Here is a 14,588-nt window from a genome sequence, read left to right on the forward strand (position 1 = left end):
GGGTGCAGAGAATTAACAACCAGCTTCCAGAGGAAAATGGAAGTGGATGAGCAGAGCATGGTCCCAGGTCCGCACGCGCTCAGGGCGTCCCCTCGAGCCCTGGGGACAGGAGGCGCTGCGGTGGGGGGGGGCTGGGTGGACGCTGAGCGCCTGCTGGGTGCACCCTCGGAGCTGAGCGGGGACCCGTGCTTGGCTGCCCCAGTGACCAGCCTGTGGGGCCGTGGACGGCGGCGGGGCCAGCGACACGCTGTCCTGCTGGGGGCCTGACCTGCCTGTCCTCCTGCGAGTGCGTGCGGGTGCGTCCCCCTGCGACTTGGTCCCGATCACACCTCGGGGGAGGGGAAAGGCCCTGTGGTCGGTTGTAGCTAACCCTACAGGCCCACGTTTCTCCCCCCGCGGGTATCCCAGCAACAGGATTAGGGCCTGCGGGGAGGCATTCCCAGGCTCGCTCTCTGGAACCTTCTGGGGCCAGTGGTGGGGGATGGCTTGTGGGGGGAAGGCTCGCCGGCCTCAGCCTGGCCACCAGGAGACGGCGGTGCAGGACTCGGGGAGAAGGGGCCGTGCCACCGGGAGCCACCTTCTCCCTGCTTCCCACGCCCTGCGCCCCCCCCCCCCCCCCCCGTTGCAGGACTGGCCTTTGCAGCTCCTCGCGGGCCCTGGGCTGTCCACGCTGCTCTTACGCTGTGCGGGGCTAGCGCGTGAGGTGCTCGGGCCCTCAGGACAGGTGGACGGACAGACAGGCTTGGGCAAGACTGGACTTTGTCCCGGGAGATGTTTGCAGCCCTTATGTGTCATCCTCGCCGAAATGAGTATCGTTACGACTATTTTAAAGATTTTACTTATTTGAGAGACAGTGAGCAAGACAGAGAGAGAAAGAGCAGGGGTACGGGGGGGGGGTGAGGGGAGACACCCGGGGGCCCGGCGCGGGACTCGATCCCAGGACCCCGGGGTCATGCCCTGAGCTGAAGGCAGACGCTTCACCGATGGAGCCACCCAGGTGCCCCTCACTGAAATTCTAAATCCTGCTCTGTGTGCCCTGTGCCCATTGCAGGGGTGCGTGCATCACCCCAGGACCGGAGGGCAGCCGGCCCGGGAAGCAGGGGTGCCGCTGCGGGGTGGGCTGAGCAGCAGGGTTACGTGGCAGGGGTTTGTCGCAGGTGGAGGGAGGACAGAGTGGGGGGGCCCCACTGCCCGGGACTTCGGGCAGCAAAGTGGCCATAGCAGGTCATCCCCTGTGTCTGACAGCCATCTGCAGGCGCCTCCGTGGGGTGGTGCCCCCCGGCCCCCAGTGCCCAGCCCAACCTCGTGGTGCCCCCCGACCCCCACGTGTCCAGCCCGACCTCTTGGCCCCCTGACCTCCAGGTGCCCAGCCTGGCCTCCGTGGTGCCCCCCAGCCACCACGTGTCCAGCCTATCCGCGAGGCCCGGTGGAGTTGGGGGGATGTTGTCTGGGCGCCCCCTTGCCACCCTCTGTCTGGCAGCGCAGCGGTTTGGTGCGGGCTGGGGCGCGGGGACTGAGCCACGAGAGGACCCTGCAGGGAGCAGATGCAGAAACCCCGGGGAAGCAGCAGCTGGAGCGCCCTGTACTGGGCTCCTCTGCTGTCTGTTGCACGAGGAAATGCCCCCCCCTTGGGTGTGGTGTCCCCCGCGAGCTCCCGGACACCCTGGATGCGCCTACGGGGTTATCGGGGGCAACCCCCAGCCGGCTGCGTCCAGCTCCCGGGTGAGCTGTCATGGTCGCCGCGCGGTGCAGACCCTCCCGTCATCAGCTCCAGGAAGCAGGCTGCCAGCCCCCCCCGCCCCCGGGCCGAGGACCTGCTTGCACAGGACACTGCGACACGGCGCAGATAAATGTCTCCCGCGGGCCCCGGGGGTGGTGGCGGCTCAGGGTGACCGCGCCTCTGGAATGCCCCGGCCAGCCTCTGGGACGGGTGCAGGGTGTCAGCGCCCAGCCCGCCGGTTGTCCAGCTTGTGTCCCCCCATGTTCCCGAGGCCTGTCCCGTTCCCGGGGGATCCTCACTCCCACACGTGCCCCCATGCTCGTAGGGCTGTGTCTCGGCACGGGGACCGCTCCCAGGCTCGCTGCCCCGGCCGAAGGCAGAGCTGCATGGTTCCTGCAGGTTGGGTGCTGTCGGGGGGGGGGCCTCCTGGAGCCCGCTGCGTGGCTTCTGGGGGTTCTCGGGGTCTCGGGTGTCCTAGCCGGTGGCACGCCGCCTGTGCTGCTTGCCCCACGCCCAGGGCAAACCCCGTTTGGAAATCGGCCTGAACGTGGAGGGTTGAGGATGGCTGCTCTCGTCGGGGGGTCACCAGGGCCCCCCCGGTCGCCTCGCGCTCCTGCAGGACCGTGCCCAGGTGACCCGAGAGGACGTGGGAGCCTCTGCCCGCCGGCATTTCCCTCCACTGGGCAGGGCCGTGTGGACCTCGGATCCCCCGTCCCCGCAGGGTCAGCCCGGGTCAGCGCGGACCACCTCCTCCCCCGCCCCCCGTGGCCCTGAACTCACCCAGGTTAGCGCCGAGTTAATTATCTCGGGCCTGGGCCTGGTCAACCATTAACACATCAGGCCCGATGGGGCTCCCCCCGCCCCCCCATGGGGAAGAACGGCTCCGCCTCCGCCCAGAGGTACTGTGCACACGCCGTGACGGGGCCGCCCCCCCGCTGCACGGTCCCAGGTGCAGTCCCAGCCTTGGGGCCTCCTCGGGACCAGGCTCTGCAGCGTCGTCCCCGCGGGCAGGGCCCGGACACGCCCAGCAGCCCCGGACGGGACAGTCCTGGGCGGCACCTTGAGTTGGAATCCAAGGTGGGACGACCTGAGTGAGGCTGGAGTGGCTGAGCCGGGGCTGCCTCCAGGCGGTGCAGGCAGGGACAGTGCGGCCAGCCTGGCCCCGGAGGGACAGCCCTGGACAGACAGACCCAGACCCTGAGGAACAGTCCTGGACAGACAGACCCGGAGGGATAGATCCAGACCCTGAGGGACAGACCTGGACGGACAGACCCGGGGGACAGACCCAGACCCTGAGGGACAGACCTGGACAGACAGACCCGGAGGGATAGATCCAGACCCTGAGGGACAGACCTGGACGGACAGACCCGGGGGACAGACCCAGACCCTGAGGGACAGACCCGGACGGACAGACCCGGACGGACAGACCCAGACCCTGAGGGACAGTCCTGGACAGACAGACCCGGAGGGATAGATCCAGACCTTGAAGGACAGACCCGGATGGACAGACATGGACGGACAGCCCTGAACAGACAGACCCAGACCCTGAGGGACAGACCTGGACGGACAGACCCAGATGGAGAGACCCAGACCCTGAACGACAGGCCCAGACTGACAGACCCGGAGGGACAGATCCAGACCCTGAGAGACAGACCCTGATAGATAGGCCCGGACAGACAGACCCGGAGGGACAGACCTGGACGGACAGACCCGGGGGATAGACCTGAATGGACAGACCCGGACGGACAGACTTGGATGGACAGACCCAGAGGGACAGACCCTGAGGCCCAGGCACGCCGCCTCCCGCCCAGGCGCCTGGTGGACGTGCGTGTGCACAGCCGGCACGTCGCGGCCGTCCGCAGGCGTCTGAAGCGGTGGGAGCGCATCCCCCGCGTGGAGCCCCTGCTTCCCTGGGAGCATCGGCCGGCCCGATGGGGTGAAGCAGGGGGAGGGGCGAGGGGCTGCAGTGAGCAGCCCCGGGCTCAGCTCTGCCTGCGGGACCCCAGGCCGGTATCCAGGGGATGCCACCAACTGGGGGACGCGGCGTGAGGGGGGCGGCCCGTGTGCTGTCCCCGCCGAGACGACACGGGGGCGATGGCAGAGAGCTGGCCGGGGCCTGGGAAGCGGCGCCGAGGTGTGGCCTGTGCCCGGCCTCGGAGTGTGGGGGCTGTGGCCACCTTCCACTGGCTGCCGCCTGCCGTGTGGGGGACCGGGAGCCGCCCGCCCCCGTCTGGGGGAGCCCCCGGGGCCGAGGCTCCGGGCGCCACTGGCCTGCGGCTCTGCAGCCTGGGCCCGAGCCCTGCCGAGGCGTCCGTCCCCCACCTGCCCCTTGAGGGTGGCCGCGGCAGCCCCGGGCTCCCCCAGGGGGACCTCCAGGAGGAGGCGGCCCACGCCGGCTGGGGATGGGGTCTGCTAGTTCGGGGACCCTGGAGGGTCACAGGGCAGGGCCCGCAGCTCCCGGCGGCAGCTGGCTCTGTGCGGACGGAACCGGCACAGCCACAGAACCAGAACTTTCTGCAGATGCTGGGGGCTGCAGCGGGAGCCTCTGGGTTTCCCCGTCACTGGGGGAAGGGGGCAGAGCCTGTGACTCTGGCCCGCATGCGACTGGGTGTCTGGGCCCCGCGTTGGCCTGAGATCCCACCCTCACCCAGCGCCTTCAGAGTTTGGGGGTGGCTCAGAGTGGGGCGCCCTGGAGGGACGGGTGGGGGTCACCCTGGGGGAATGGGCAGGGGGGATGCCCTGGGGGGACTGGTGGGGTGCAGGGGCCACCTCCTGAGCCTCTTGAACCTTCCCAATTGTGCCTTGTCCCCAGAAGGAAGGTGCAGGGCCTGGGGACAGACGTGGTGCTGCAGGGAAGCGCGTGCTGGCGGCGGGGGCCTGGGTGGACCCCCGAGTCCCGCAGGCCACCCGAGGGCTCACATTTGTGCGGAACGGGCGAGGCGGGCTAAGGGCTCTTCGTGGGCCTGGAGGAGACCCGGGGCCTGCCCGTGGCCCCAACGACATGGAGAGCAGGCGCAGGAGGGGGGAGCAGGTGGCCGAGGGCCGGTCGGTGCACACGCTCACCTGCCACCGAAGTCTGTGTCAGCAGATGCCCCCTGGGCACGGCCTGGCCGCCTGGGTCGCTGGCAGGGGGAGCACATCTGCCTCGGCGGGGCTGGCGCTGCCCCCGCGCTGCTCTGCAGGGCGACTCCGCAGGGGTGAGGCAGGCCTGAGCTCCTCGTGTGCGGCCAAGGGCGGGCCGGGGGCCCACGGGACAGCGGGATGTGGACGTGGCTCTGCAGCGCCGGTGGGGGGCAGGACCGGGCTGTGTTCCCAGGTGAGGGGCGCCTGCACCCCCGGGGCTGGATCCCATGGGCCCCCTGCCCCGACCCGGCCAGGCCACCTGTGGGCGTGGTGAGCACCAGGCAGGGGGGCGCCAGGCCTTGGGGGTGCCTCCTCCCGCAGAAGCTGAGGTCCCTGCACGGCCAGGCCCAGCGACCCCGCGGGAGGGCAGGGCTTTCATGCTCCCTGCAGGCGCCCGGGGACGGGGGTGGGGGGCGCTGCGGGAGGAGGTCCCCAGGCTTTGTGACTTGAGGACGACTGCGAGGCCTGTGTCCGCAGCGAGCGCCCCAGCTTCGTCTGGCTTTGCGTGTCCCCTGCTTTGTCTGCCGGGCCCGGCCCGCTGGCCGCGCACACGGTGCCCGTCAGGGAGGACGAGGACGGAAGGTCCAGTCGGGGACTCCTGGGTCGGCCCCGTCCCCAGTGTGGAGCCCTCCGTGGTCACCCCGTGGACACTCGTGGCCGGGGAGCAGGGGGCCAGACCTCAGCCCGGCGGGGACCCGGGAATCCTCGCAGGGGTGACAGGGCCTGCCGTTCTCCGCACGAGGGGACCGGGCGCTGCTGCCGCGGGTCCGACCAGCCGGTCCCCAACGTCATGTGGCCTCTGGTCAGACACGTGGCGTGTGTGCGTGGAGTTTGAAACCAGCATTTCCCCGAGCATGTGAGCAGAGCATCTGAGCAGCCGGGCGGCTGAGCCCTGCACCCCGCGGCGCTCCCGCGGCCTCCATCGGCCTCTCCTCCCCAGGGCCTTCGCCTCAAACGCCACGTCCTCTCCTCCTGCACCTGCGCGACCTTCCCCGGGCCCCCCCCCCCCCCGCCCGTGACCCCCAGGAGGCGGGTCAGGACTCCCCTCGCCCACCCGCAGCCCAAGAGGCCTCGCGTCCCCCGGCCTGACCCCGATCCCCGGGCGCTGGCTGGGACCGGCCTGGCGAGCGCCGAGCCCGTGGGCCACGTACCGCCCCTCCCGGGCAGGCCCCCTCCTGCCCCTCGCCCATCCCGGCCCTGACCTCACCCGGCTGCTGCCTGCGTGTCGGGACAGCCCGTCCGCGGTAGGCGGGAGGCTCCGGGAGGCCTGCAGGGGCTCCTGAGCCCACGCAGGGAGAGCTGCCCCGAGCTGCCAGTGCTCCGTGCCGCCCTCTTGACGTGGGCCGTTGCCCCGGGCCCTGAGCATCCGACACCGGTGGCCGCCTGGGGTCGCGGCAGGTTCTGGGGTCCGATCCCGTCACCTGGGAGACCGTTGGCTCTGACGTGGGGTGAGGCCTCAGGAATCTGAGGCTCACACCTGGGCCGTGAGCTCAGGGCTGACTAATGAAGCACGGTGGGTGACTCACGGCCCTCAGGCCGTGTCACCGCCCCCGTGCGGCCCTCCTGGCTGTCCCCCTGCCCGTCCCCCCATGAGCACCTCGGAGGGAACATCTCGCCGTCTTGGCAGCTCGGGGAGCACGTAGGGGCGAGGCCGTGGGCTTGGACGGGCAGATGATGGGGCGGGCGGCCTCCCCGGAGAGCGCGGCGGCCTGTGGGGAAGGCAGGCTGACCTCGGCCCACGGGCACAGGGAGTGACCAGCGCGCGGCCAGGGTCGGGGACGGAGGTCGGGAGTCTGCGGGCACGAGGCGGGCCGTCTCCACGCACGTCGTGAGCTCTAACTTCCGTAGGTCGGGAGCAATTGGGTTCTTAACTTTTTTGGGAGGTTAAGATTCATGTGGCATAAAAGTAAGCTGTTTTATTTTATTTATTATTATTTTTAAAGATTATTTATTTATTCATGAGAGATGCAGAAAGAGAGAGAGGCAGAGAGAGAGAGAGGTAGAGACGCAGGCAGAGGGAGAAGCAGGCTCCATGCAGGGAGCCCGATGCGGGACTCGATCCCAGGACCCTGGGGTCATGCCCTGGGCTGAAGGTGGCGCTGTACCGCTGAGCCACCCAGGCTGCCCCAAAATCAGCCGTTTTAAAGTCAATGATTCAGGGACATGCAGTGGTCACATCGCCATTCGGCTGTCTGGAGTCTGGTTCTGGAATGTTCCAGGAGGACGCCCCCCTGCGTGGGCACTCACTCCCCGTCCCGCGCCCACCCGGGCTGCCGCTCTGCACAAGGGTCCGCACGCTCCGGGCGCGTCACGTGACTGCACCCCCACCCCGTGACCGGTGGCATCTGGCTTCTCCGCAGAGCACGACCGTTCCCGGTGCTTCTGGGCCCTTCCGGGCGGTAGCGTGGGCCAGCGCGGCGTCCCCTCATGTGGCGAAGGACGCGGCCCTGGAGGCGCCTCCAGGAGTACGGCGTTTCCGTGTCGCTGAGCCGTCTCCGGACTGAGGATGGCCCCGGGCGCGTCTGCGAGCTGCCCCCCGCCCCTGCATGTCCCCTGGAGAGTGTCCCGGCCAGCAGCACCTCCCAGGGCCGAGGCGAGCCCCGGGGCGGGAGGTGAGGACCGAGAGGCAGACAGGGCAGGGGTGAGGCGTGCCGGGAGGAGGGGACCGTGTGCACCCCGCTCGCGTTTCTTCACCCGTGTGCAGGCGGCGCCCCTGCTGAGAGCGCGTTCCGGAAGGGTGGGCACCTGGGTCCCTTCTCCCCCTCCTTTCCCTCCCTGTGGTCCTGGGGGGGCCGGAGGCGTCTTCTGGTTTCAAATCCCGACGACCTCCCCGCAGACGCGCAGAGGGGCAGGTGGGGGAGAAGCAGGTGCTCGGTCACCTCCCTGCGTGTGTAGCTGGCGGTTCCCCGTATGCGGGGCGTCATTCCCCGCCATCGGGGTCCTTTGGGAGCCGAGTGACGCTCACGGCTGGTGTCCCCAGCCTCCCCGGCCCGTCCCCTCCTGGGCCGCCTTGCTCGTGTGTCTTCACCGCTGCAGGGGTGTGTCCGTGACGTGGGGAGTAGACCGGGGTCTCGGTTGTGTCCCTGTGTCCACTTTGCGGAGAGTCCGAGCTGAAATTTGGGGCGGGTGGGAGGGCCTCGCAGCCCCCGTGTTTGCCCTCCTGCAGCCCACTCGGGCTCCCGCGTGGCCCCCTCTGCCCCAGGGCCCTCTGCCACCTGCCTTCTTGCCCCAGAGGGTCCCAGGTGGGGCGCCCAGGGCTCCTGCAGGCCTGTGTGTGCCGCAGGGGAGGGGCCGGGTCCTCCCAGGGCCCGCCAGGGTCGCTGCTGGTGACCTGGGTCTGGTTACAAAGCAGACAGAGAACGTGGGTGGCGGCCTAAGCCCCTGGAAGCCCCGGAATGTGGAGAGGGCTCATCCCGGCCTCCTCCCGGGTCGGCGGGTGGGTTCGCCCTCGTGTCTAGGCGACGACCACACTGAGAGCCCCACTTGCCTGGCGGGCTCCCCCGCGGGTGCCGCGGGCCCTGAGCGCTTTCATCAGGCAGCTGTCGGGGCCCCGCCGGCCCGGAAGCCGCGATCACGATCACGGGGCTGCACCGGTGCCAGCGGGCACACAGGGCTGCCGGGGGGGGGGGGGCGGGGGGGTGAGGCGGGCGTCTGAGGAGCGCCGGGACCCTGCACCGTCTGTAACCTGCGTCTGTAACCTGCGTCTGTAACCTGCGTCTGTAACCTGCGCGTGACTGCTCTGTCCTGTCCAGCAGGCACCTGGCCCTTTTCCTTCCAGGTGATTTACTGGCCAGGCGGAGGGGGGGGGCTGACACCCCGGGGGAGGTCACATTCCATTCATAGCGGCTTATCTGGGCTGTCAGGCAGGCCAGGAGGGGGTCTGACACAGAACAGAGCTCGGCTCTCCAGCTCCTGCTCTGAGGACGTGTTTGCAGAGCTCCACTGAGCGCCTGCTGTGTGCAGACTCCTTGTCCGCAGCCCTGGGGAGGCGGCGGGGTGGACCCCCCCCATGCACACCCCTGGGGGTGGAGGCCAGGCTCTGGTGGAGGGGGTGCGGGGATTCCCTCTCGTGGGGGTTCCCGATGCCCCCAGAGGGTGGTGACGTGCTGGGTGTGTTTGCAGACCCTCCGGAGTCCTCCCCGAGGCCCCCAGGGCAGCACCCCAGCCGGCTCTGTGAGGCTTTCAGGGTGAGGTAGTTGAGACAAATGCAGACACAGCAGCCGGGGAGCTTGTAGGGGAGCTTGTAGGGCAGGGAGCGCCTGGGCTGCACTGGGCCGCGGGGGATGGGGACGCGCTGGCTGCCCCGGTGCTGCTGGGGTCACTCTGGACTCGGTGGTCTGCGGCAGGAGGCCCTTGTCAGAGGCCAAGGGGACCCCACCCTTCGTGTCTTGGGGGCACTTGCTCCCGTCAAGCTGCTTCAGGTGCAAATGAGGCAAAGGCAAGGGGCCAGGGTGCCTCCTCTGCCCTCTGGACCTGGGTGCCCGCGCAGGGGGTCACGGCCTCCTGTCGGGGGCGGGGGGGCAGGCCAGCCTGGGGAGAAGCAGCAGGGAGGGGGAGGGACTCCACAGACGCCTCCTGGGGTCTTGTTCAAGGACCAGCCTGTTCCAGGGCTGAGCAGTGCCCCCCAGGGCCCCGGCCCCCCGTGAGGCTGTGCGGTCCGTGTACCTGCACGCTCGCCGGGATGGAGCCCCGTCTCCCTGCCCGTGTGAGGACGGGACTTCCGAGGCCCCCCCGGCAGGCAGCGGGCACACGGCAGGGGCTGCACAGGCTGCGACGCCCCGCGGCTGCCCGCCGGACTTCCCGGGTGCTTTTTTGCCAAACGTGCCTTGAAGGCGCCGCGGCCGGCCGGCCCTTCGCCGCAGGGACCGTGCGGGGAAGCGTCCGGAGGAGAGCGGCAGGCGCGCAGATGCTCGTCCCCTTGGAACCTCGACCTGAGAGTCCAACCAAAGAAAACCCCCAGGATGGCCTCGGGCCGAAGGCGGCAGAACCTCCTGGACCCCGAGGGTCCTGGAAGAGTGAGGCCGGGAAGCTCGTCTGCGCAGAGTCCGGGTGGCCCGGCGCCTCGTTCAGATTTTTTTTTAATTTTTTTTAAAATTTTTATTTATTTATGATAGAGAGAGAGAGAGGCAGAGACACAGGCAGAGGGAGAAGCAGGCTCCACACAGGGAGCCCGACGTGGGATTCGATCCCGGGTCTCCAGGATCGCGCCCTGGGCCAAAGGCAGGCGCCAAACCGCCGCGCCACCCAGGGATCCCTCGTTCAGTTTTTTTAAGTAAAAACAATCCTTGACTTGGTAAGTGTTTTCTTAGCCGACCTGAAAGCACCCTGTCGGGCCGCTGTGGAGGCGCGGCGGGTTCCACGGGCGGCTCCGCCGTCGGGATCAGCTCCCGTGGGGTCAGAACTCCGCTGCTGTCCTTGTGCGCGGTACACAGGCCGCAGTTTGACAATAGTTTGGGGCGTGAGGACCCCCGTCGGGTGGGAATAAATGGAGGAGGAGGCATCCGGCCCATGTGCGGTTCTGCAGGGACGTGGGCAGGTGGATCAGTGGTGTGGACGGGTGAGCCCGCTGCTGGGGTGCTGGTGTAGACGAGGGCCCCAGGACGTGGGGTGGAGCAGGAGGGACAGTACTGGACACTCCTCAGTGTCCCTGTGCCCCGGGTTGCCCCCGCCCGGGCACCCCCACAGGGAGCACCTCCCAGCTCCCAGAGCCAGCGGTTGGGTCGGGGCCGGGTGGCCGGGCTGGGTGCCGGTTCAGTGTGGCCACGGGCTGGGCACTGTGGTGGCCCCACCCGGTGAGTGCGCAGGGCTGGGTCCTCCCCATCCGGGCAGAGGGGGCCGTGGTGTGGACCCGAGGGCCGGGCGGGCTGCAGGGGTGAAGCGCACTGCCCTGCCCCGTGGGTGTGCAGGCCGGGGTGGGCTGGCCACCTCTGGGAGGCACATCTGTTGGGTGTTTGGGGTGCTGGTGAGCTCAGAGGGGGCACAGGGGGCAGGGAATGGAGGGGCGAGGGGGGCAGGGGGGGCAGCTACGGCAGGCGGACCCCCACGCTCCCCTCGGACGGCCCTGCCCTCCCGGGTTTGGAAGTCGGTGCTCCATAAATCGAGCACCCACCTGGCGGGACGTGGGTCCAGCATCGTTCAGAGCCGCCGAACCGGGGGACACCCGCCGGGCCGGGCCGGGTGTGACCCCTGCATGGTGCCCACCCCCAGGTCCGGGAGCCCCGAGGGCCGGCGGGGCGGGGATGCAGGGAGCACCCCTGGCTGTGTGTAAGGGCTGCCTGCGGGCGTGCGGGCACCGGGGAGCCCCGTGTAAGGCGTCCACCCTGGCTCCCGCCACGTGCGCCCTAGGGGACCGGCCTGCCTGCCGAGCGCGGCGCCCTGGGCCCCAGCCCGGGTCTGCGTGGTCTGTGGCTCCCCCTGCCGGCCAGCGGAGTCCGACAGCCCTTGGCGCAGGGCGGATCCCGGTGTAGACTGGATCCAGTGTAGCCGGCCTGGGGGCCTCCTCAGCCCACGTGCTTGACTCCCTCCATCTGCTGCCAGTAGGGACGGTTTGGGCGCACAAAGCGCGTGTGGCTCGGGATGTGGCGGGGCGGCATTGCCTGGGTGGCCCTGAAGGATGCCCCGACGCCGCGAACGTGCCCCCGTGGAGGGACTGCAGCCCCCCTGCCCCGCTCGTGCTCAGCCGGGGTGAAGGCGCAGACGCGGGTGCCTGGGCTGCCCTGCTGTGCAAACGCAGACAGGACCCGCTGGCTAGCTGGTGGCCCTGGGACACTGCCCGTCCACGTGGCCCTCCGTGGGGCCCTCCGTGGGGCTGGCGAGGCGGACGGGCGGGAGGCAGGCACCCGCGCCCGGCAGCCCCGGGTCTCCCCGACACCACGCGGGGTGGAGACGCAGGCGGGGCTCCGAGCACGGCTGTCTGTCCTGGTCTGTCCTGGGTCTGGTCCCGCTCCCGGGGCCTGGGTGGCATTGACGGTGCTGTCCCAGCTGTGCTGCCACACGGCGGTCAGCAAGGCCACAGGAGCCGCCCCAGGGGTCGCGACAGGTGCTGTGCCCGTGGCCCATGGCCTCTCCCGATGGCTCTGGGGGCTCTGCTGCTCCCTGACCCCCCGCCTGACCCCTGGGCCCTGTGCTGCCCCCGTGGATCCGCAGGGGTGGGTGTGAGGCCCGGGGCTGGCCCTGCTGCGGCAGCAATCCGTGCCATCAGGGCAGAGGGGACCCGGGGCTGCGCTCCCCCCCGAGGCTCCAGGGCAGGGTCCTCCTGCCTCCTAGGGTACCAGGGCCCCGGGGGTCGCTGCTCTGTGGCCGCCTCGTCCCACCTCCACCTCCGCGCGGCTTCCTCTCCGAGTCTGTCTCTCCTGCCCATCCCTCCTGGGGACCCCGGTCACTGGGTTTAGTCCGTCCGAGGCTGGGACGGTCCTTGAGGTCCTCGAGTCGTCACACCCGCAAAGACTTTCCCCAGCAGTTTGGGGGATCGGGGTCCCTGGGGCTTCAGGCACAGCTTTGAGGCCACCACCCACCTGCCGCAGGACCTCTGAGCCTCGTCTCTCCCACCGTCCCCTGGGAACCCCTGGCCCAGGGATGTGATGCGGATGTCAGCGTGTGCTTCTCGCCCCTCGCACCCAGCAGGGCAGGACACCCCCAGGGGGAGCCTGGGAGCCCAGCACCCTCCCCTGACCCCCACCGCTGGCCCACCCTGCTCACCACCCCCCCGCCCCCCACCCCCGGCCCACCCTGCTCACCGCCCCCCCCTGCCCACCATCCTTAGGCCCCAGCGGGAAGCGGCCACAGGGGAGGACGGGGAGGGCCCAGCTGACCTGGAGGACGGTCCAGACCCTCTGGTGCCCGAACACCGGGGCCTCCCGGGAGGTGCACGGGCCCGTCCTCCACCCCGTGGGCTCAGGCGCGCTCTCAGGCCGTCCCTCCCTGGACGCCACCAGGCCACCTCGGGGCTGCCACTGGACGCTGCCCACCAGCGCTGCCTGTGCGCCCGAAGCCGACCGCTGGATTTCTTGGTTCCTGTGTTTTGCTGTTTTCCTACTTTATTCTTAATTGTGCGATTTATTTTTATTATTACCACCCAACCCCCAGTTCCCCACTGGAAAACCTCAGCAGGACAAGGACAAGGATGGACTCCCATTTGGTGCCGCGAACGCGGTCACAGAGCCGTGGGGACACCCTGCCCCCGGGTCACATCGTCGCCCGTGTCCTGCCCGGCAGGCTCCCCCACCCGCACCCTCCGTGGCTCTCAGGACCCCCGACCGCGTCACCCGGCCACCCCGGCCAGGCCCAGCGGCGGGGCTCACGGGACCTTGAGGCTACTGTGGCTTTGGGGTGCTGGCGCGGAGGAGCCGCCTGACCCGTCGCCCCAACCGGGCCGCAGCAGGGCTGTCGCCGCCGCTCCTGTGGGAACCTGGCCTCGCCAGCCTGCCCTGCAGCCTCCGGGTAAAAACCCGGTTAATGAGCAACCTGCTAAACCCTTAAACACTAATCGGATCGTCCGTGGCTTCAAAGGTTCTGCGGTTCTCCACGTCTTCAGCGCCTCCCGCGGCGCCCACGCCCTGAGGGGCCGCCCCCCGCCCCCGCGCCCCCGCCGGGGCACCAGGGCCTCCGCAGGTGTCCCCCGGAGTGGGGGGCTGCGGGTGACTCGCTGTCGTCGGCGCCGCTGAGGAATGCAGCGGGGATGGGACGCTCTGGGTGCCGGGTCCCCGGGACGCTCCGGGGAAAACACGAGTCAAATATTAATTTCCTGGGCGCAGAGCCTTTGTGGGAGACCCGGGCCAGGCGCGCCCCCTCCTGTGCCCTGGTTCCCGGAAAAAACACCAGAACGGCAGGCCCCGGGGACTCTGCTCTCGGGAGACAACCTGCAAAACAGGCCTTGTGGTGTCGCTGGCTGCTGGGCCCCCGGACCCCTGGGGCACCGTCCCCAGCCTGTCCCCTCCTGGGCCGCTGAGCCAGTCGCCGCGCGGGAATCTGGTGTCCGTCCGTGGGGAACATGCTTGCGTTGCTCCTTCCTCCGTCCCGCATCCTGGCCGCGGTCACCCGTGTGCCCCGTGTGTCCACTGTGCCGGGACCTTCCTGCCCGGAGCTAATGCATCGTGGCGCCCAGAGGGCGGGTCGCCCAGGAGGAGCTCAGGGTGCACGTGGGCAACGAGAGAAAAACAGGACATCCCGGGGAGGTGAAGGGGTAATGCACAGGGTGGGGGGCCCGGGCAGGAGGGCCCTTAGCCCGCACCCCGCACCCCGCCTGCTGAGACTGGCCCACCTCCTGCCCAGGGCCCACGCGGCGGGTAGCAGGTTGTGAGGTTCACGGTCCCCAGGACGTGGACTGGGATCGCAGGGTGGCCCGTGGAGCGAGCGCCCTCACCTGGGGATCCCCTGCCCTCACCCTGGGGACCCCTGCCTCCCTGGGACCCCCCCTCACCTGGGGGCCCCCTGCCCTCCCCTGGGGGCCCGTGCCCTCACCTGGGGACCCTACGCCCTGACCCTGGGAACCCCATGCCCTCACCTGGGGCTGTGCACCCTCATCTGGGGACCCCGTGCCCTCACCTGGCAGCCCCACACCCTCACCCTGGGGTCCCTGCGCCCTTACCTGGGGGCTCCCCGCCCTCACCTGGCAGCCATATGCCCTCACCTGGGGACCCCACACCCTCACCCTGGGGGCCTTGAGCCCTCACCTGGCAGCCATATGCCCTCACCCTGGGGTCTCTGCACCCTCACCTGGAGGCCCTCCCCTCACCTGGCAGCCATG

The 14,588-nt window shown here is 69.8% G+C and overlaps 2 protein-coding genes across 2 annotated transcripts in view; one reads left to right on the forward strand and one right to left on the reverse strand.

Annotated features, from left to right (window-relative positions):
- Positions 1–14,588, forward strand: part of COL18A1 (collagen type XVIII alpha 1 chain) — a 73,289-nt gene that overhangs the window by 11,140 nt on the left and 47,561 nt on the right. The gene's annotated exons all lie outside the window — the stretch shown is intronic.
- LOC129502056 (translation initiation factor IF-2-like) lies at positions 931–5,818 on the reverse strand. Its single transcript, XM_055313451.1, has 2 exons — positions 4,784–5,818; positions 931–1,531 (listed from the first exon to the last, which is right to left on the reverse strand). Exons 1-2 carry the CDS (start codon positions 5,220–5,222, stop codon positions 1,134–1,136), a joined length of 837 nt encoding a protein of 278 aa, XP_055169426.1. The 5' UTR covers positions 5,223–5,818; the 3' UTR covers positions 931–1,133.

The sequence above is a fragment of the Nyctereutes procyonoides genome, unplaced genomic scaffold, assembly GCF_905146905.1.
Source record: "Nyctereutes procyonoides isolate TBG_1078 unplaced genomic scaffold, NYPRO_anot_genome, whole genome shotgun sequence".
Lineage (NCBI taxonomy): Eukaryota > Metazoa > Chordata > Mammalia > Carnivora > Canidae > Nyctereutes > Nyctereutes procyonoides.